This window comes from Barbus barbus (genome assembly GCF_936440315.1).
Source record: "Barbus barbus genome assembly, chromosome: 49".
NCBI classification, from domain to species: domain Eukaryota; kingdom Metazoa; phylum Chordata; class Actinopteri; order Cypriniformes; family Cyprinidae; genus Barbus; species Barbus barbus.
Window position 1 is genome coordinate 14216204 of NC_136727.1, and position 20204 is coordinate 14236407.

A 20204-nucleotide genomic window follows, 5' to 3' on the forward strand; every position below is an offset into this window, starting at 1 on the left:
TTGTATAGAGTAGATTTATGATTTGTCTGATGTACATGTTCTTATAAATATTTAGTTTTGCAACTATATTTAAGCACTACGTTACTAAACTATCACTATATCATAATAAATTACATAAGTACTAACCTATTTTAGTGTTTAGCCCCTGCATTGACTGCGACGACGCCTATTGGTGGATATTCTGCGGGGGTGCACGAGTTAAGCCAATGACACGCCCTTGTTTTCGTTGCATGGCAACGCATTAGCTTGTGAGTGTTTTCGTTCAAGGTTGTGCTGCAGAAGGCGCCTGCATCAATGTAACGACGTACCACAGTAAGATACTTTATTACGCAAATTATCTGGAAAATATGTATCAATCCGTGCCGAATGTCGGGAAATGAAGCTGACAAACCTCACGAGTGCTCTTGAATGCCAAAAGATACGCAGTAAGTGAACCGCTGATGGTTTGCAACTTAAAGTCCTCATTTGTTAACCACGACATCTGTATGTTCTTCTGAAACGCTGTTATGGCGCATAATCATCATGTAATTCTGTGTAAATTCGGCGTCCTAGTGCAGAAATCCTTCTATTCACCTTAACCTACTTTAGATCTGATCATGGTGTGCTCTAGGTGTGTACTAGCTTTTCATGGATTTTTATATTAAGTCGTTTAATGGAATTAGCATTTTTACACTGTCTCAGTACTCACACCTATTTAGAATAAATTTAAAAAAAAATTTCATTCATTCATGCATTTATTTATTGTATAGTTGTATAGTTTCATAGGAGTCTGCAATCTGCATGCACTGTCATTTGGTAAACTGTCATTTTAAATGTACTTTTTTTTTTTTGATAGAGCTGTTGTAAAACACCTGCAAAAATAAATATGATAATTCCCTCATATTAATACAGTACATTGTGCCCTATTTTTACTTTTATTAATTTTATTTATTTATTTTTCCTCCACATTCATGGACATATCATTCACATTTAGATTTAGTTATTTAGCAGACGCTTTTATCCAAAGCGACTTACAAATGAGGACAATATAAGCAATTTAGGGTTTTATTAAATGTTTTATAGTTTCCCATTCATGTAATAGTGAAATCTTATTTTTTGAAAACAGTGGAAATGGCTATACACTATTAAAATAGAGCTTTTTTAAATTGGCATTGATGGTTCCATGAAGAACCTTTAACATCCATGGGACATTTCCATTTCACAAAAAGTCTTTATAGTGGAAAAATGTTCTTTAGATTTTTAAAATGTTCTTCACACTAAGAGCATTTCTTTTAATTTTATGATCTGTTCAGTGAAAGGTTATTAGGGGAACCAAAATGGTTCTTCTATGGCATCACAGCAAAACAATAAAATAAAAAAATAAATAAAATACATTTGAAACTTTATTTTTAAGAGTGAACAAGATATGGCTTGTGCATTATATTCCAAGTCTTTTGAAACCATAATATGATAATTTTGTGTGAGGATCAGTGTTAATATGCATCTCTTTAACACATCATGTCACATTAGGTGTCACCATCATTGGTTCTCATAACACCAAAATGTTCGGAACTCAAACCTGATTTTTGGCACTATACTGTATTTTACTTGAGAATTTTGGTGTAGGGAACAATTTAAAATTCTTATCCTAAATTTCCTGTTCTTTCCAGAAATCTATCGCTGGGCTTCATAATTCAGATTCTGAATGTTGTGCAAACGTCATATGGGCTACACTTTTAGGGTTTTCATTTAGTTCATTTCATTTAGTTTTTTCAATCAGCTATTATCAAGCCATTAACTACGACTTATGCTTTAATAAACTCCTAATTTTCTGCTTATTAATAGTTAGGAAGGTAATTGTTTAGGTATTGGGTAGGATTAGGGATGTAGAATATGGTCATGCAGAATATGTGCTTTATAAGTATTAATAAACTGCCAATATGTTAATAATAGGCATGCTAATAAGCAACTATATAACCCTAACCCTATATAGTGAGAATTGTTCCCTAAACTAAAATTTTACTGTTTTTATCCTTTATGGAACTTGAGAAATGTGGTAAAAGCAGGTTTGGAGTGCTCTGAGCAAATCAGTTGCATTTGGCATATTATTCAAGTTTTCAGCACATAGGTGAGGAAAGTAAGAGATTTTAGCCGGCGCTCCAGATAAACAAAGTCTCGTGGGGAAAGGGAAAGATTAGGCGACTCAAAATACTGTGGAAAGTTATTTTAAGGACAGGTTCCATTCCTAACCTAATTTAGAGCAGTATTCACATTCACTCAGAACCAGTACCACATGCATATGAGACAAATCAATTAATAGTGCATTTTCTGACTATGCAATATTTTATACAGCTAACTATTCATGTCTATGTTTCTCATTCTTTTCTAGAATATATAGGCATTATTGTCTAGAATGTCTCCTTCGAGACTCTACACGGCATCGGTCATGCCTCCTCTGCCTTTAAGCTCTTTCAATGTCTCAAGCAACTTCTGCACGGAAGAGAATATCTCTGAGTGCATTCTATATATCAATCAGGTAGGCACACCTTTTTTTTGCAACTTGTCTTTTGAGTTTGAAGAAGAAGAATCTAGTTGAAGAATCTACAACCCGAATTTCCGGAAAAGTTGGGACGTTTTTTTTATTTATTTGAATGCAATGAAAACTAAAAGACTTTCAAATCACATGAGCCAATATTTTATTCACAATTGAACATAGAGAACATAGCAAATGTTTAAATGGAGAAATATTACACTTTTATCCACTAAATGAGCTCATTTCAAATTTGATGCCTGCTACAGGTCTAAAAAAACTCAAAAAAAAAAAGCAAGAAATTTTGAAAAGATTCAGCTGGGAGAACATTTAGCAACTAAGTAAGTTACTTGACATCAGGTCTGTAACATGATTAGCTATAAAAGGGATGTCTTTAGAGAGGCAAGAGTTTCTCAGAAGTAAAGATGGCAGAGGCTCTCCAATCTGTGAAAGAGTGTGTAAAAGGATTGTGGAATACTTTAAAAACAACATTCCTCAACATCAGATTGCAAAGGCTTTGCAAATCTCATCATCTATAGTGCACAATATCATCAAAAGTTTCAGAGAAACTGGATAAATCCCTGTGTGTAAGGGACAAGGCCGAAGACCTTTGTTGGATGCCCGTGGTCTTCAGGCCCTCAGATGACGCTGCATCACTCATCGGCATGATTCTCTCATTGACATTACTAAATGGGCCCAGGTATACTTCATAAACCACTGGCGGTAAACACAATCCGCCGTGCCATCTGCAGATGCCCAACTAAAGCTCTATCATGCAAAAAGGAAGCCATATGTGAATATGGTCCAATAGCGCCATCATGTCCTGTGAGCCAAGGCTAATTTAAAATGGACTGTTTCAAAGTGGAAAAGTGTTCTATGGTCAGACGAGTCCAAATTTGACATTCTCGTTGGAAATCAAGGACGCCATGTCCTCCGGGCTAAGGAGGAGGGAGACCTTCCAGCGTGTTATCAGCGTTCAGTTCAAAGGCCAGCATCTCTGATGGTATGGGGGTGCATAAGTGCATACAATATGGGAAGCTTGCATGTTTTGGAAGGCACTATGAATGCTGAAAGGTATATAAAGGTTTTAGAGCAACATATGTTCCCCTCCAGATGAAGTCTATTTCAGCAGGACAATGCAAAACCACATACTGCAGCTATTACAACAGCTTGGCTTCGTAGTAGAAGAGTCCGGGTGCTGAATTGTCCTGCCTGCAGTCCAGATATTTCACCTATAGAGAACATTTGGTGTATCATTAAACGAAAAATACGTCAAAGACGACCACAAACTCTTCAGCAGCTGGAAACCTATATCAGGCAAGAATGGGACCCAATTCCAACACCAAAACTCCAGAAACTCATAACCTCGATGCCCAAGACATCTTCAAACTGTTTTGAAAAGAAGAGTAGATGCTACCCCATGGTAAACATGCCCCCGTCACAACTATTTTGAGACATGTAGCAGGCATCAAATTTGAAATGAGCTCATTTTGTGCATAAAATTGTAAAATTTTCTCAGTTTGAACATTTGTTATGTTATGTATGTTCTATTGTCAATAAAATATTGGCTCATGTGATTTGAAATTATTTTAGTTTTCATTTTATTCAAATTTAAAAAAGTCCCAACCTTTCCGGAATTCGGGTTGTAAACTAGAACAAACTTGAATCTCGTATTGTTAATGGACTTGCCACTCTTTACATTCACAGGAGTTGTCGTCCCTGTGTTTTCAACCAATTTTCCAAAACTCAGACAGAATTTGTGATCTGGATGCTGTAGTTACCCTAAACAACATATATGACTTGCTACAGCTACACCGTCGAGCTGTTGGAATGATGGAGGACCTGGAGGTGGAGCAGCTCAAGTCCAGCAGTGACCTCCACTACCAACATCTCACCAACTCCAGGCTAAAGGTTTGGTCTTTTTTATCACACATTTTTTTATTTTTTTTTATTTTACTATGAATTTTCACTGTTTTGTAGGACCAGCTTGAACTTTCGAAAAAGGAAAACATTCGCTTGCATGAGCGAGAGCGTCAGCTGGAATCAAGTTTAAAGACTTTGCAAAACTGCCTAAAAGATTCAAAAGAAGAGGTATGAAAAATGAATGAGAAAGCTGTGATGTCATGTACTGTTTTTTTTTATTTTATCAGATATGCTTTTTACTTTAATAGGTACAAAGGCTGCAGGGTATCATTGCAAGTCGTGCCACACAATACAACCATGACATTAAGAGAAGAGAAAGGGAGCACAACAGAGTAAAGGAGCGCCTCAATCAACTACTCATTGCCAAAAAGGAAAATAAACAAGGTAATATGTATTACTTAAAGGGGTCATGACATGATAAATCAAATTTGCCTTGATCTTTTGGCATATAAGATGACTTTGTACCATTAAAACATCCTGGAAATTTGCCGGCTTGTTTTGGATCTGAGGTGCAAGCTGATGTCACCCGGGCACAAATATGTGCATAAACACTGCCTCCAGAGCAACGTATCGATGAATAGTCATCTTCTCACCATAAGCCCCGCCCACTGGCATTCAGGCGCTTAAAGGGTTACTCCACCCCGAAATGAAAATTCAGTCATTAATCACTTACCCCCATGTCATTCCAAACCCATAAAAGCTTCATTCGTTTTCGGAACACAATTTAAGATATTTTGGATGAAAACCGGGAGTCCCATTGACTGCCAAGTAAATACCACTGTCGAGGCCCAAAAAAGTATGAAAAACATCGTCAGAATAGTCCATCTGCCATCAGTGATTCAATCTGAATTTAATGAATCGAAGAGAAAACTTTTTCTTTACGCTGTTCTGTGTCAGCCACGCCACAAAGGTACGCTGTTTTCGTTCAAATCAAAGTGTAGAAAATGTATCCTTGTGTGGCTGGCACAGAACAGCGTACGCTATTTGCGTCCAGCAGATATTCATTGGATATTCATTGGACTTGTAACCTGAAGGTTGTGGGTTCGAGTCTCAGGTCCGGCAGGGATTGTAGGTGGGGGGGAGTGAATAACCATGGGGGGGAGTGAATAACCAACACTCTCTCCACCCTCAATACCACAACTGAGGTGAGACCCTTGAGCAAAGCACCGAACCCCCAACTGCTCCCCAGGCGCCGCAGCATTGGCTGCCCACTGCTCCGGGTGTATGTTCACTACTGTGTGTACACTTGGATGGGTTAAATGCAGAGCACACATTCTGGGTATGGGTCACCATACTTGACCACATACCACTTCCCTTTCCCCCTTTATTTACTTGGCAGTCAATGGGACAGTCACAAGCCTCCCGGTTTTCATCCAAAATATCTTAAACTGTGTTCCCGAAGACGAACAAAGCTTTTACGGGTTTGGAATAACCTGGGGGTAAGTGATTAATGACAAAATTTTCATTTTGGGGTGGAGTAACCCTTTAATGGCTTGACACTTGATTACACTGAATGCAAGAGTCACATTGTGTTGTGTTGCCTCATGTCAAAAGCAAATAGAAATTACATCATTTCTAATACAGAAATTACTAATACAGTATACAGATGCACGTTCACTTTCTGACATGGTCCACTTGCTTGAGTCTGTTATCAATAGGACAAATGAAGTGAAAGAATGTTCGCTTTGACGCGTTTGGTTTAAACAACTCATTCACGTCTTTGTACAGATATCAGATGGATCCTAGCGTAAGGAATAAGTGTATAGTTTATTTTTAATGGCATCCCGGATCGTGTCAGAGGATTGATCGGAGCATTTTGTATTGTAAATGATGCACAGTGTCATGGAAAATTCACAAAGAAATATTTGTTGAAAGATGAAGCGGTACTAGATCTGACTGTAGCAGCCTCACAAACCGTAAGTAAATTATTTCATAATGCTTTGTCTGGAAATTACTGTTTTATTTTGATCATTCTGTCAAAACACTCAAATGCAATAGCGAGGAGGCATTGATACTGTTTCCTGCAATGACGTTAGCCAATCAAAACAGGTTGTTTCAGACAGAGGATCTGATCATTTTCCCACATATTTATTTGTTTTTTGTGCACAAAACTTTATTGACATTATAAGTAACCATCAAGGAACATATTAAAATAAGAATATACCTCTTAATAGAATAACATACTGAATATACTGTGTTATTGGCATCTGTAAGATTTCTTATACAGTAAAATAGTTATATTGTGAAAAAATAATACAATTTAAAATTACTCTTTTCTATTTTAATATATTTTAAAATGTATTTTATTGCTGTGATGGGAACGCTGAATTTTCAGCATCAGGCTTCAGGCGTCAGTGTAACATGATACTTCAGAAATCATTCTAATAGCAGTCTAATAATAATAATACATTTTGTCTTTGAACTTTGATAATTATAAAGTTCACAGGAACAGCATAAATGTGATTTTTTTGTAACAAAGTCTTTTCCATCTCATTTAATCAGATTTGTCCTGAATGACAGTGCTTATGCTGATATACACTCAAAACCAGTGAAGTTTACTCACAACATTTATTTGCATAAAGAAACAATTCACCCAAAAATGAAAATTTGTAATTATTTAGTGACCCTAATGTCATTTCAAAATCTTTTGAAAATAACTTTTGCTTTGTGTCAGGAATGGAAGTTTTGAATTATGTCGGAAGGCCAGATGGTAGGAGATGTCTTTGGAAAACTGGAAAAACTGAATCCAGGTAAAATACATAATCATTTTGGTTGTTTTAATGATTATATTTATAGGTCCCCTTCTATAATATCATATGACAACTTTAGACATTTTTTATGTTTTTTTTTTATAGACACGAGGGAGATATGTACAAAACTCTTCTCAATGAATTTGATAACCGTCAGAGGGAGCTAATGGTGGAAAACATAGAGCTGAAGAAGGTGCTTCAGCAAATGAAACGAGAAATGATGGGGGTTTTAAATTCAAAGAAGATGAGCCAAAAGGAAGAGAAGCAAAGCAATGATATGGATCAGGTACAGTATGACTGTCATGTCCATAACAACCAATTTACACTTAAAAACTTTATGATACAGTTCATAATTGCTTGTTTTTGCTAATGATATTTTGAAGAAAAAAAATCATATTTCAGTCAACTCTGCAGACAAATTCTGATGACGATGAACTTTTGAAAGGACCTCCTGAGATGTCATGTGATCATGCTCGGGAGAAACTCACCAACAGCATTCGTCAGCAGTGGAGGAAACTCAAGCACCATGTTGAGAGATTAGACAGCCAAGGTAGATACCATTCACAGACTCAGAATCAGAATCAGAATAAGCTTTATTGGCCAAGTATGTTTACACATACAAGGAATTTGTTGTAGTGACAGAAGCTCCACAGTGCAACAGAAAGACAGCAACAGGACAGGACACAGATAATAAAATAATAATATACAAATATCCAAATAGGCAATGTACAAAGCAGCAAAAACACAATATATAATATAGACAACTATGTATGTACAGGTCAAGTATGTGCAAATTAGAAATGTTAAAAATAAAAATAAAATAAGTGAGTGTGGTGAATGGATAATGTATTATAGTTGTGTGTTCCACGTTTATTGTTGAGTGTTCATGAGATGGCTTGCCTGAGGGAAGAAACTGTTCCTGTGTCTGGTCGTTCTGGTGCTCAGAGCTCTGTAGCGTCGACCAGACGGTAACAGTTCAAAGAGGGAGTGTGCTGGGTTTGAGGGGTCCAGAGTGATTTTACCAGCCCTTTTGCTCACTCTGGATAAGTACAGTTCTTGGAGCGTGGGAAGGGTTGTACCAATGATTCGCTCAGCAGTCCGGACTACCTTCCGTAGTCTTCTGAGGTTAGATTTGGTAGCTGAGCTGAACCAGACAGTTATTGAAGTGCAGAGGATGGATTCAATGATGGCGGAGTAGAACTGTTTCAGCAGCTCCTGTGGCAGGTTGAACTTCCTCAGCTGGTGAAGAAAGTACAACCTCTGCTGGGCCTTTCTGACAATGGAGTCTATGTGAATATCCCACTTCAGGTCCTGAGAGATGGTGGTGCCCAGGAATCTGAATGACTCCACTGCAGTCACAGTGTTGTTCATGATGGTGAGTGGGGGGAGAGCAGGGGGGTTTCTCTTGAAGTCCATGATCATCTCCACAGTTTTGAGCGTTGAGCAGTTTTAAGCTCCAGGTTGTTAAGACTGCACCAGACAGCCAGCTCCTTAACCTCCTGTCTGTAAGCAGACTCGTTACCGTCCTGGATGAGGCTGATCAGTGTGGTGTCGTCTGCAAACTTCAGGAGCTTGACACAGGGGTCTTTAGAGGTCACTGTTGGTGTAGAGGGAGAAGAGCAGTGGGGAGAGAACGCAGCCCTGAGGAGATCCAGTGCTGATGGTACGGGTGCTGGATGTGTATTTACCAAGCTTTACTAACTGCTGTCTGTCTGTCAGGAAGCTGTTGATCCACTGACAGACAGAGGTGGGGACGGAGAGCTGGGTTAGTTTATTCTGAAGGGTTTCCGTGATGATGGTGTTAAAAGCGGAGCTGAAGTCCACAAAGAGGATCCTCACATAAGTCCCTGGTCTGTCCAGATGCTTCAGGATGAAGTGCAGTCCCATGTTGACTGCATCATCCACAGACCTGTTTGCTCTGTAGGCAAACTGCAGGGGGTCCAGTAAGGGACCAGTGATGTCCTTCAGATAAGCCAAAACCAGTCTTAACACAGGTCTGTAGTCATTAAGTCTGTGTGAAGATGGGGGCCAGCTGGTCAGCACAGGATTTCAGATAGGCTGGTGACACACCATCTGGGCCTGGTGCTTTCCTTCTTTTGTTCTTTCTGAAGACCTGGCACACATCTTCTTCGCTGATTTGAATTGTAGGTGTGGGGGAGAGGAGGATTGCTGGAGGTGTTAATGGTTGTGTGGAGAGGTGTTAATGGCGGGTGTGGGGTGATTTTTCAAAACGACAATAAAACTCGTTCAAGTCGTCTGCTAGTTGTTGATTCTCCAGAGTGCTGGGGGATGGTGTCTTGTAACTGGTGATATCCTTCATACCTTTCCACACTGTAGCAGGATCACTGGAAGATATTTTTTTCCTTAGCTTGTCAGAATAATTCCTCTTTGCCACTCTGATGGTAGCATCTTCTTTGGCCTGACGGAGCTGTCTGAGTTTTACAGTGAACCATGGTTTGTCATTGTTGTAGATTAGATGAGTCCTGCTAGGAATGCACATGTCCTCACAGAAACTGATATAAGATGTTACAGACTCTGTGAGCTCGTCCAGTTCGATGGCAGCAGTTTCAAAAACAGACCAATCAGTGAGAGAGAAACAGGCTTGTAGATCCCGCTCTGTTTCATTAGTCCATATTTTAACAGATCTTAATACAGGCTTTGCAGACTTAAGTTTCTGCATGTAGGTCGGAATAAGATGAATCAAACAGTGATCAGAGAGTCCTAAAGCTGCTCGTGGAACTGAGTGATATGCATCCTTTATTGTTGTGTAACAGTGATCCAATATATTACTGTCTCTGGTGGGACATGTGATGTGCTGTCTGTATTTTGGCAGTTCACGGGAAATATTTTGTTTATTAAAGTTCCTGAGAATGATTAAAACAGAGTCCGGGTGTTGTTGCTCACTCTCTGTGATCATATCAGTGAGTTTCTGTAAAGCTGTGCTCACGTGCGCTTGCGGTGGAATGTAGACACTCACCAGAATGAACGAGCAGAACTCCCGCGGCGAGTAGAACGGCTTGCAGTTAATGAAGAGCATTTCTAGATCTAAACAGCACATCTTCTTTAACACAGTTACATCTGTACACCATCTCTCACTGATGTAAAAGCACGGCCACGCGATTTCCCCGTTGATTCCGCATCCCGATCTGCTCTGATCAGCATGAAATTAGGCAGATGAATCGCACTGTCTGGTATGTCGCCATTTAGTCAGGTTTCCGTGAAACACAGGGCAGCAGAGTTAGAAAAATCCTTGTTTGTCCGGGAGAGCAGAAGGAGTTCATCCGTTTTGTTGGGTAGAGAGCGGAGATTCGCCAGATGGATGCTAGGCAACGGCGTTCGAAATCCACGCTGTCGAAGCTTCACGAGTGCACCCGCTCGCTTCCCCCGCCTGCGCCTCCTGTAGCGGTTGACCAGAGCTACGGCTCTGCCAACTACAATGTCCAACAAAACGTCCAAAAAATCTAAATCCGGTAAAAGATTTTGTGGTGTGTTCTGCCGAATGTTCAGCAGGTCATCCCTGGTAAAACTGATCGTATTTGAAAAACAAAAAACAGGAAAAACAAACAAAAACAGTACAAACACTGAAGAGCAACGCACAATAGCTACCATTTTAGTTAGTTACTAAGATTAATACTCTTAAGGCAAACAGAATTTAATCTCACCTTTTTATCACCATCTTTTTCTTTATTTCTTGAGCAGCATTATCACCTAATGCACAGAACATTACACATTAGGCACACAAACTTATTGTAAAAATAAAAATACAGTGAAAGGTGTTGTATTTTGTGTTGAAGCATCCATGGTGCAAGATGGAGACAGTGAAGAGATTATCTCCAGACAACTCCATGAAGAGGAGATGGAGAGGCTCAAACTAGAAATCCAGCAGTGCAAAGAGTTTATTCAGACTCAACAGCAACTTCTCCAAGTAAGTAGAGGCACAGTTTCCTTAAGTCAGTGTCATTGATGCTTAAAAGGATGGTTCACCCAAAAATGAAAATTCAATCATTAATTACTCACCCAAACCCAAACCCGTAAGATCTTTTTGATGAAATCCAAGAGCTCTCTGACAGTACTACCACAGTGGTTCAACCATAATTTTAAGCTACGAATACTTTTTATGTGCAAAAGAAAACAAAAATAATGACTTTATTTAAAGGAGTCATATGATGCGATTTCATGTTTTCCTTTGTCTTTGGAGTGTTACAAGCTGTTTGTGCATATATAAGATCTGTAAAGTTGCAAAGATTAAAGTCTCAAACCCAAAGAGATATTCTTTATAAAAGTTAAGACTGCCATGCCCTCCTAAAACGCCTCATTTAAACACGCCCCCACATGTCTACGTCACGGTGTGGGAAGATTTGCTTAACACCACCCAAACCGACGGAAAATGAAAAGTTGCCCATGGTACGGCAGCAAAGTTTCTTGATTATTACGCCAGAATGAGAGTATAGTTCCTAGCCATATCGGCCTAGAAAATCGCAACTTTTCATTTTCCGTCTGTCTTAGTACACGATTTAACTACAGAAGAGTCAAGCATTAAATAGGAAAATTATTGAAACTCTTTGGTCATTTTTGAGCGAGATGCTAATGGTCTAATCTGATTCAATTATCTATGCTAAGCTAAGCTAAAAGTGCTACTGCCAGACCTGGAGATCGGCTGAATGGATTCAAAAACGGTAAAACTCAACTGTTTAACTCTAGGGGAGATGTAAAATGAGCCTATTTTCAAAAAAAGTGGAAGGTTCAGTTGAACAGCTGAACATCAGTTCACAAAAAAAAAAAACACAAAAAAAAAAACGGAGTATATATTGTTGGCAGAGGCTATTAACACTAACTCCGTCCACCAATGTAAGATTACTACAAAAGACGATAGTAACAGCTCCAGTGTCGTAGATGGTAAAGCGTCCACCTTTTGCCAAACTTTTTTTTTCTCCATTTTTAAATCTCATATCACATCGGGTAGTTGTAGGGATGGCTTATATTGTCCCAGTATGGTGGCATCCATTTAATAATTTGAATTAAAATGATAATTTACACTCAGTATGTTATTATTGCATAATGTTTTAAAATGTACTACAATACGAAGGTGCAGATAATTTCCACTATTTAAAATAAGTAGTATAAATACCTTGACTTTTTTGGGTGAACCATCACTTTAAAATCACAAGCAAACACAAGTAGAGATGCTTTCATACACTCTTAAAAATAACGGTTGCAAAAGGGGGTTTGCCATAGAAGAACAAAATATTTTAATAATAAAAAAAAAACGTTTCCACTATAAATAACCTTATGTGCAGTAGAAAGATATTGTGATTGCTAAAGATTCTTCATGGAACCATTAATGTTAGTAAAGAACCTAAAGGCCAGTTCACACCACATCAACAGATGCAGAACAACGGCAACAACTGACTGAGTACAGTACATCACTTCTAAGATCCAACAGAGACTACGTTTACATGGACATCAGTAATCTAATTATTTACCTTATTCTGTTATTCCATGTAAACGTAGTCAATGTTCAATCGGCAAAAGCAAGCGCCGACCAATGCCAACAGACACCAATAGGGGTAAACACATCGATCAGACAAAATCCGACGAACGTGTCTGTTGCCATTTGTTGGTGTCTGTCTGTGTAGTTTGAATTGGCCTGAAGAGTGTAGGCCAGCTTCACCAGAGCAAGAGAATATGAATATTGTTTTACTTTTTACAGCAACAGCTCAACACTCCCTGTGATGAGGAGACTGCAGCTGTTCTGAATGATTCCTACATGCTGGAAGAGAAGGAACGCTTGAAAGAAGAGTGGAAAGTGTTTGAAGATCAGAGGAAAAACTTTGAAATGGAAAGGAGAAATTTCACAGAGGCTGCCATCAGATTGGGCCACGAGGTTTTGGCTTATAATTGGTTTTAACGTACTTCTGAATTCAGCTCTTAATTTATCTTGATTTTAATCACATTTTTCTTTTTTTGTTCAGAGGAAATGTTTTGAGGATGATCGTGCAATGTGGCTCAAACATCAGTTTCTTAACACAACATTTGCAGACCATATGAAACCACAAAGTCGCATGGCTGATGAATTTTCAAAGCGTGAGTGATTAGTTTATCCATTTTACTAGCTTAATTTCTCTTTGAAATAAAACTAATCTTGATTTTTTTTTTCAAAATTTCCTGATTTTGTCAGATTCTGGTCGTGAAGAGAAGCTCATTTCAATTTCTGGTAAAGTGAGCAAATCTCATCTGTAGTCTCATCCATGGAACTGCTTGCAGATGAACCTACTTTTTTTCCAACACCAGAGGAGAGATACCAGGAACCAATATGAATGTGAATGAAGTCTGCAAATATCTTTATGAAGAACTTTCAGCATATGGACTCAATATTAAAGGGGTGGTTGATTGTGATTTCACTTTTTTAACCTTAGTTAGTGTGTAATGTTGCTGTTTGAGCATAAACATTTTAAAATTCTGGCAGTTTAATGCCTACAAAAATGGCTCGTAGGGACAACAATGAACTTCTTCCCAGGTTGGTGACATCACAATTCCAGACATTTACATAAACCCCGCTCCTGGGAACATGCAACAAAGGGGGCAGGCCATGTTGTGCTACTTTAGAGAAGATGAAGAGTTGCTGCTATGCCGTCAAAACTAGGGGTGCACGAAAAAATCTATTCATATATGAATTGCAAAAAATATGAAACGGATTCACAAGTTTCAAAATCAATCTTCTAAAGCAGTGGTTCTTAATCCTGTTCCTTGCTTCCCCCTGCTCTGCACACGCTCTGCATCTCTCTCTCTCTCGCTCTCTCTCACCTGATTCAGATCATCAGCTTGTCAGCTTCATCAATGAACTGTGTTCCAATTATACACTTTATGTTAATAGACAGACAGATATTTTTCACATAGCTACATGGATGCGCACATGCTGTGGAAGTGAGCAATACTTGCTGGCAAACACTTCTTACTTTTACAAAATAAAAATTGCTTTACAAAAATGCTATAATGCAATCATGTATTCTGCTGTATTAAAGCTTTAATTTAAGGATAAAACCATATATTAAAAGCTAACATAAGAAGTAGCATTTACAAATAACAATGTATCTTAAAGGTCCCATGAAATCAAAATTTAAGTTTTTTGGGTGTTAGTATCAATATGTAAGTCTTAAGGTTATCTGTATGCCAGTGTGTAATTTCTGTGCGGTGAATGGCTCGTAGTGCACTATATAGGGGACAGGGAACGATTCAGACAGTGTAAATATGCTTTCAACTGAGGGAAATAAAAGAAGTCTGGTTTTGCGCTGTCACGCTAACCACCGCACCGCACACACACGATAGCACGGATCGGATCACATGCGCAAGTCAGCACAGACTACAAAATGTATCGGACCTATTTGAATTTGACACAGAATGCTATATTTTATAGAAATATGGATGAGACTGTGGCTGTCATACCCTGTCAAATGCAGCTTTACGGAGCTCAATGGGTCTGAACGGCTTTAGCCCAAGCTGTGATATGTCCCGCCCTGTCTTCCTGTTTCAGTTAAAATGATGGCAACACATAGAATAACGCTGCGTGTTTCAAAGCATTTCAGGGGACCTTTACAGTCTGAGACAACAATAAACAAAAAAACATACCATTCTGAAGCGTCCTGTAAGAGACTAATATTATCTGGGTCTCAGTCGGGCTCAAATTGATAAGCAATATTGAAACGCCGTTGTTTACAATACAACTGTAGTGCATTCTGAGGTGAGGGGTGTGAAGTTTATAGACGTGCACTAGAATCACAACACAATGGAACAGCGAACCAATCTGAGCCCATTGCATATTTCTGAGGGAGGGGCTTCGTTAAACCAGGAAATCATCAGAGCATTCATAGGAAAAGGGACAGAGCATTGTAGAATAAAAGTAAATTATATGAAAAATACATTTTTTTTTTTTTTTTTTTTAAACGAAGCATTAAGACATGTTAGACTGCACCCCATAAACACAATGAAGCCTATATAAAAAAAGCAGTCAACCACCCCTTTAAACAGAATTGTGTGTCAATTTGTGATAGGATTGTAAGAGTAAAGGCTACTGAATATTATAAGCCTCGGAATTTTTAAGTTTTAAAAGCATTGTTTAAATATCATCATATAGATTATGGATAATCATCAATATCTTTTGAAACATTTTGCATTTTTATTTAGAAATTCCATATTATTCATATTGTGTCTTGCTAAAAGAAATTAACTCTTTATATTTTTAGTTTTTGATATGTTGTAGTTCTATTAGTTTGTTTTTTTTGGCTTACCCACTTTTATGGCTTTCATGGCTTACCCACAGTTCATTTTTAGTAACTTATTTTTTGTTACTGAATATAATGTATATTATGGTCCCTTCAATCTAAGTTGTAAAGAATAATGCATTTTAATCTAGATCAAATAGTTTGTCCACTGATTACATTGTGTATTCGCATTTTAACCTACATTTCACATATTTGTATATTTTAGATTTTTTTGTAAATTATCACTGTAGACCAATGTGCACCATCATCGTTTACATGAACTTCTAAACCACAAAGTTTTCTTGTTGCATGTGGATAGAGTGCTTAATATAGTCATTAATTCATATAATCATTAATATAGTCAATTTATCATACTTAAATATGCTAACAACTGATTAATTAGTGTATTTTAGATATAAAACATTAAGAAATTAGTTTATAAAGTTGCAGTGCTAAGGAATAATACTGTAGACAGTGTTTCAAAATTCTTTATTCAGTATTTATTCAAATAAAGAAAGTAACTCGTGGAATAATTACAGTTTCATATTTAAAAAGAAAATACAACAAAAACAGGGTAATAGTACCCCTATTGTCACAGGATTCTAAATGCAAAGAAACATTTAACGTTTTCACATATGATGTTTTATTAAAAAGGTTCGGAGGAGCACGATCAGATAATCAACCAATTCAACTTAACTAGCACTATGTGTGTGTATATATATATATATTTATATATATATATTAAAATTAGGGGTTTCACGGTTTGGTTCGGTATGTTTTCGATACAACAAAAAGAGAGAAATGCCAGAGAAATTTCCTTGATTTTTACTAAAATCAAGGAAATTTCTCTGGCATTGCTTTCTGCAATTTCTTTGGCAATGTTTTAAAAAAAATTTTATTAAAACAATTTTTTTTTCTTACTTTGAACAATGATGGAGCTATACTTGACCCATCTTTTGGGGTGTCTTCTTAGCAGTATATTGTAAGGTCCACACACTTGGCCCAAGGAAGGTATCTAATGGTGGCTGAAGGTTTCTTGCGTGTTCGGTCTTTTCAGCGCGTAAAGGAAATTTAGGTTAAATTCAAATCTGACTCCATTGTATAACGATCTTGAATTTAGGTTGAAATGCAAATTGGTTGTTTGTCTGTTTCTTATTAATATTCTTCTGACATTTGATTATTCTAGTTAACTCTTTACTTTATATTTACTCGTTCATTAGGAATATATGTCGCTCAGGGTGTATCACGCCGGCTAATATCATACCTGCAAACATGTCGCTTTTCGGCGACAATCGCCGCTTTTATTGTCAGTTGGGTCATTCACGTGAATCGTGTAGAACCGGAGAGTTTTTTTTTGGGGGGGGGGGGGGGGGGGGGTCTTGCGGTAATTGACATCTGGGCCGATCGGAATCTCTACTGAGCTCGCGCCTGTCAAGAGAGGGAGGTGGGGGTGGGCTTGCGTGCCATGTAGGCCATTATTGGACAATTCTTATAAATGACATTTTTTATGGACCAATCGGAATCTCAGCGCTTGGTTCAGGATCTTGAAACACACTGCCATGTGTGTTCGCGCCTGTCAAGAGACACCTGACCTAATGTGGAAACTCTGATGGAAATTTAATTCAAGGTAAATCAGTCTTTTTGGAGCTAAACAACAGATATTTGTTTGCTTAAGTCAAATAACGTCAGCTAAGTTAGCATTTTTTTTTTCATACAGTTAGCCTATGCTTCGAGCAAAATGCTTAATAGCAAGCAATACAAGCGGATCCAATGCTGGAATTTCCGTTAGCAAGATAGCAAATTTTCTAGCCATCTAACATTGTTAGCTAGTTGTAATGTTAATTCCTGCATTGTCTGACCGTCTTGCTAACTAAAGTTAACCATTTAGCTTGCTACGTAAGTATATAGTATTTCAGATAGCCAACTTAGGTTGCAACCTTATCATTAGCCCCTAACTTAAGCCAGGTGCTCTGCCCTGAGTTCTGGCTACTACTCCAATTCTGAGCTACCCTGATTAACGACACGTTATGGAGGTTGTCGTGTGCGCAGCAGTCATTCAAGTCAGCTGGATGTAGCCCTACTTTTAAAGCGTTTTTGATGTGTTGATGTGACTGTTTAGACAACAGCTGATGCGAGAGTAATACAGTGTAACAAAGCAATTTGACGTCTTGTTGCATTGGATGCGCCGCATTACTTGTAAACAATGTCTATTTAGAATCTGGCGAACGTGCAAGGCTAATGCGTTCACAGTGTCGGCGTCGCCCATTCTGCCCCCCCCCCAACAACACTGTCACCTTTTTTTCTCTGATGAGTTTGCAGGTCTGAACTTAGGAAGGAGTACTTTCTAAACTCACAAAACAAAGTTGAAAACAAACAACAGAAGTCTTACCTTACTCCCATTCTAACCGAAAACAGTCTCAGGAGGCAGCAAAGAAGGGGACATCTTCACACGGAGTCTCCAGCTCTATCCACAAGCTCTCCTTCCAGCAGGCAATCAGAGCCAGTAGTTGATGACAATTAGGACCAGCTGATCTTCATTTAAGCCTTGCATGGAGTAGAGGGAGGAGAGAGAGAGAGAGAGCAAAAACAAAACACTGCCAAAAATGCAAACTGTACAAACAAAATAAAAAGTAATTACGTCTTGGGACGCAACACATCATAGATATATAGTTTGCCCTGGCTCTTTCCTCATTCACTTGCCCATCTGACAAAAATTTAAATACACACTGTTTATTAAAATGTACTTGTCTGAATGACATTTACTGCCTATCAACATTTACCTTAAGGTGTTGCACTCTGACTACAAAACTTTCATAAATGCATTTGCTTATAATTTGCTTGTAATCTACTTTTCCTCATTTACTTGTATTGAAAGGCCAACATGACAAGTAAACATACCAAACCTTGACCATGTTTAATTGTACTTTATTTTATGTACCTTGTTGCCTCAGTGGAAAACTGAGAAGAGCGTGGATAGCAAATTCTTTTGATCAAGTGTACCGGTCTGTTTGCTCTAGCTGCCTCGTAGAATACTGACCCTGTGACTCCCCCCTGCCCTCTGATCAAATCATCAAACCATACCCTACCTTGGCTTTGCGCCCTGGTCTCCTCCTCAACTACCAAACACTGGAAAAAGGTTTGTTAGTTCGTTAGGAGGCAGTCGTGGCCTAATGGATAGTGAGTTGGACTTGTAACCCGAAGGTCATGGGTTTGAGTCTCGGGTCCAGCAGGGAATGTAGGTGGGGGACCCTCAATACCACGGCTGTGTCCAAATTCAGGGTCTGTATCCTTCGGAGTACTCATTTGAAGGATGTTACGTCACAGCGCCGCGACGAAGGCTGTCCAAATTCGTAGGATCCTTCAAATGCGGCCCACAAATACGTCCTCCTTTTCCCCGAATTGGAAGGATGGGTGTGGTGGATCCTTTCCCGTCCTACCTATCCCATAATTCTTTTCGGCAGAGCGTAATGGCGGACGAAGCGAGCGGTAGCGGAGTGGGAGAGGAGTTTCTCTGACAAAACATGCTAAAGTTTATGCTTCGGCTCAATGAATTTGTAGGAGAAATTAGTAGAATACTTAAAAACAAATAAAAATAGGCTATAATGGCTTACCTGGATGTGACTGTCTTGTAGTCTGATATAAAAAACTCTCCGACAACGAGCAAAGAAAGTATTTAATTTATTTAATTGCTTTATTTCTTCCAAAATAATTAAAATGAGGAGAATAACTCTTTGTTTGTCCATTTTCCCGCTTCTTGCTTGGCGCTGTCACGGTTGCTAGGCGACAGGATATGAGCAACGGGTAAGGGAGGGAACTGAAAGAAGGGTAGGCTGTCCAAATTCACAAACACCGACTTCCGGGTTTTGCGGACGTCGGAGGATCCCTCCTCCTTCAACCGGGTAGGAAGGATCCTAAGGAGGATGCAGACCCTGAATTTGGACACAGCCCACGACTGAGGTGAGACCCTTGAGCAAGGCACCGAGCCCCCAACTGCTCACCGGGCACCGCAGCATTGGCTGCCCACTGCTCCAGGTATATGTTCACTACTGTGTGTACACTTGGATGGATTAAATGCAGAGCACAAATTCCGAGTGTGGGTCACCATACTTGGCCACACACCACTTCCCTTTCCTTTAGTTAATTATCTAGCTTATCATGAATTTCAACACCACAGGTTGAAATTTTACTAGTAATTAGTTGACAGTGTTTTTATACTTACCTGTTGCTGTGTCGGATATAGGTTATCAAAGACCTTGGTACTCTCAACCAGTCGCGTGGGCAAGTCCACCTCTAGCCAGGCACTTGAATATAAGGTTGACAGAGCAGTGGGCAAGTCCAGCTGCATCACCTTTGGTGAGTACCTGCAGTGGTGGAAGGCGTACTCAGATATATATGTAAAAACAATAATAATTGCAATACTATAGAGTAAAAATATGTTGAGACAGGTGAAACTCCTGCATTAAAATGTATACTTAAAAAGAAAAAGAGTGCACAGCAATAAAGGGTGACACTCTAAAATATCAAGAGTGCAAAATGGACACACTCCGCTCACCCCCCACCCCCCATAGACACGCATATATAAATTAGTGTGACTATAACATTTCTGCAAATGCATGAAATAGTCAACAATTCGGTGATGCAAAAAAATGCAGTTAAAACAAAGACACCAAGGTAGGGGTTACACACTAAAACATCAAGAGTAAAAAACAGACACACACACTCAAACACACACTCTTTTCATTTGTGTGTGTGTGTGTGTGTGTG

At 38.8% G+C, this 20204-nt stretch overlaps 1 protein-coding gene across 6 annotated transcripts; it reads left to right on the forward strand.

Annotated features, from left to right (window-relative positions):
* The first annotated feature begins 228 nt into the window (after positions 1–228).
* LOC306867746 (afadin- and alpha-actinin-binding protein-like) lies at positions 229–15259 on the forward strand. 6 transcript variants are annotated; one of them, XM_079413592.1, is made up of 12 exons: positions 229–425; positions 2369–2515; positions 4217–4420; positions 4490–4600; positions 4681–4816; positions 7107–7182; positions 7288–7468; positions 7585–7732; positions 10977–11107; positions 12893–13066; positions 13155–13266; positions 13361–15259. In XM_079413592.1, the coding sequence occupies exons 2-12, from the start codon at positions 2393–2395 to the stop codon at positions 13420–13422; spliced, it is 1458 nt and encodes a 485-aa protein (XP_079269718.1). In that variant the 5' UTR covers positions 229–425; positions 2369–2392; the 3' UTR covers positions 13423–15259. The 6 variants fall into 6 exon arrangements, with proteins under 6 accessions (XP_079269718.1, XP_079269720.1, XP_079269721.1 ...); XM_079413594.1 differs by having other exon boundaries at positions 7597–7732; positions 13361–14165; XM_079413595.1 differs by having other exon boundaries at positions 237–312; positions 7597–7732; positions 13361–14165.
* The last annotated feature ends 4945 nt before the right edge of the window (positions 15260–20204 follow it).

Excerpts from the sequence above, each read along its gene's own strand:
- LOC306867746 (XM_079413592.1), top strand. The coding sequence starts at position 2,393 with ATGTCTCCTTCGAGACTCTACACGGCATCGGTCATGCCTCCTCTGCCT. Across the intron at positions 2,516-4,216 it reads GCATTCTATATATCAATCAG|GAGTTGTCGTCCCTGTGTTT; the intron begins GTAGGCACACCT and ends TTACATTCACAG. Across the intron at positions 7,733-10,976 it reads TGAGAGATTAGACAGCCAAG|CATCCATGGTGCAAGATGGA; the intron begins GTAGATACCATT and ends TTTGTGTTGAAG.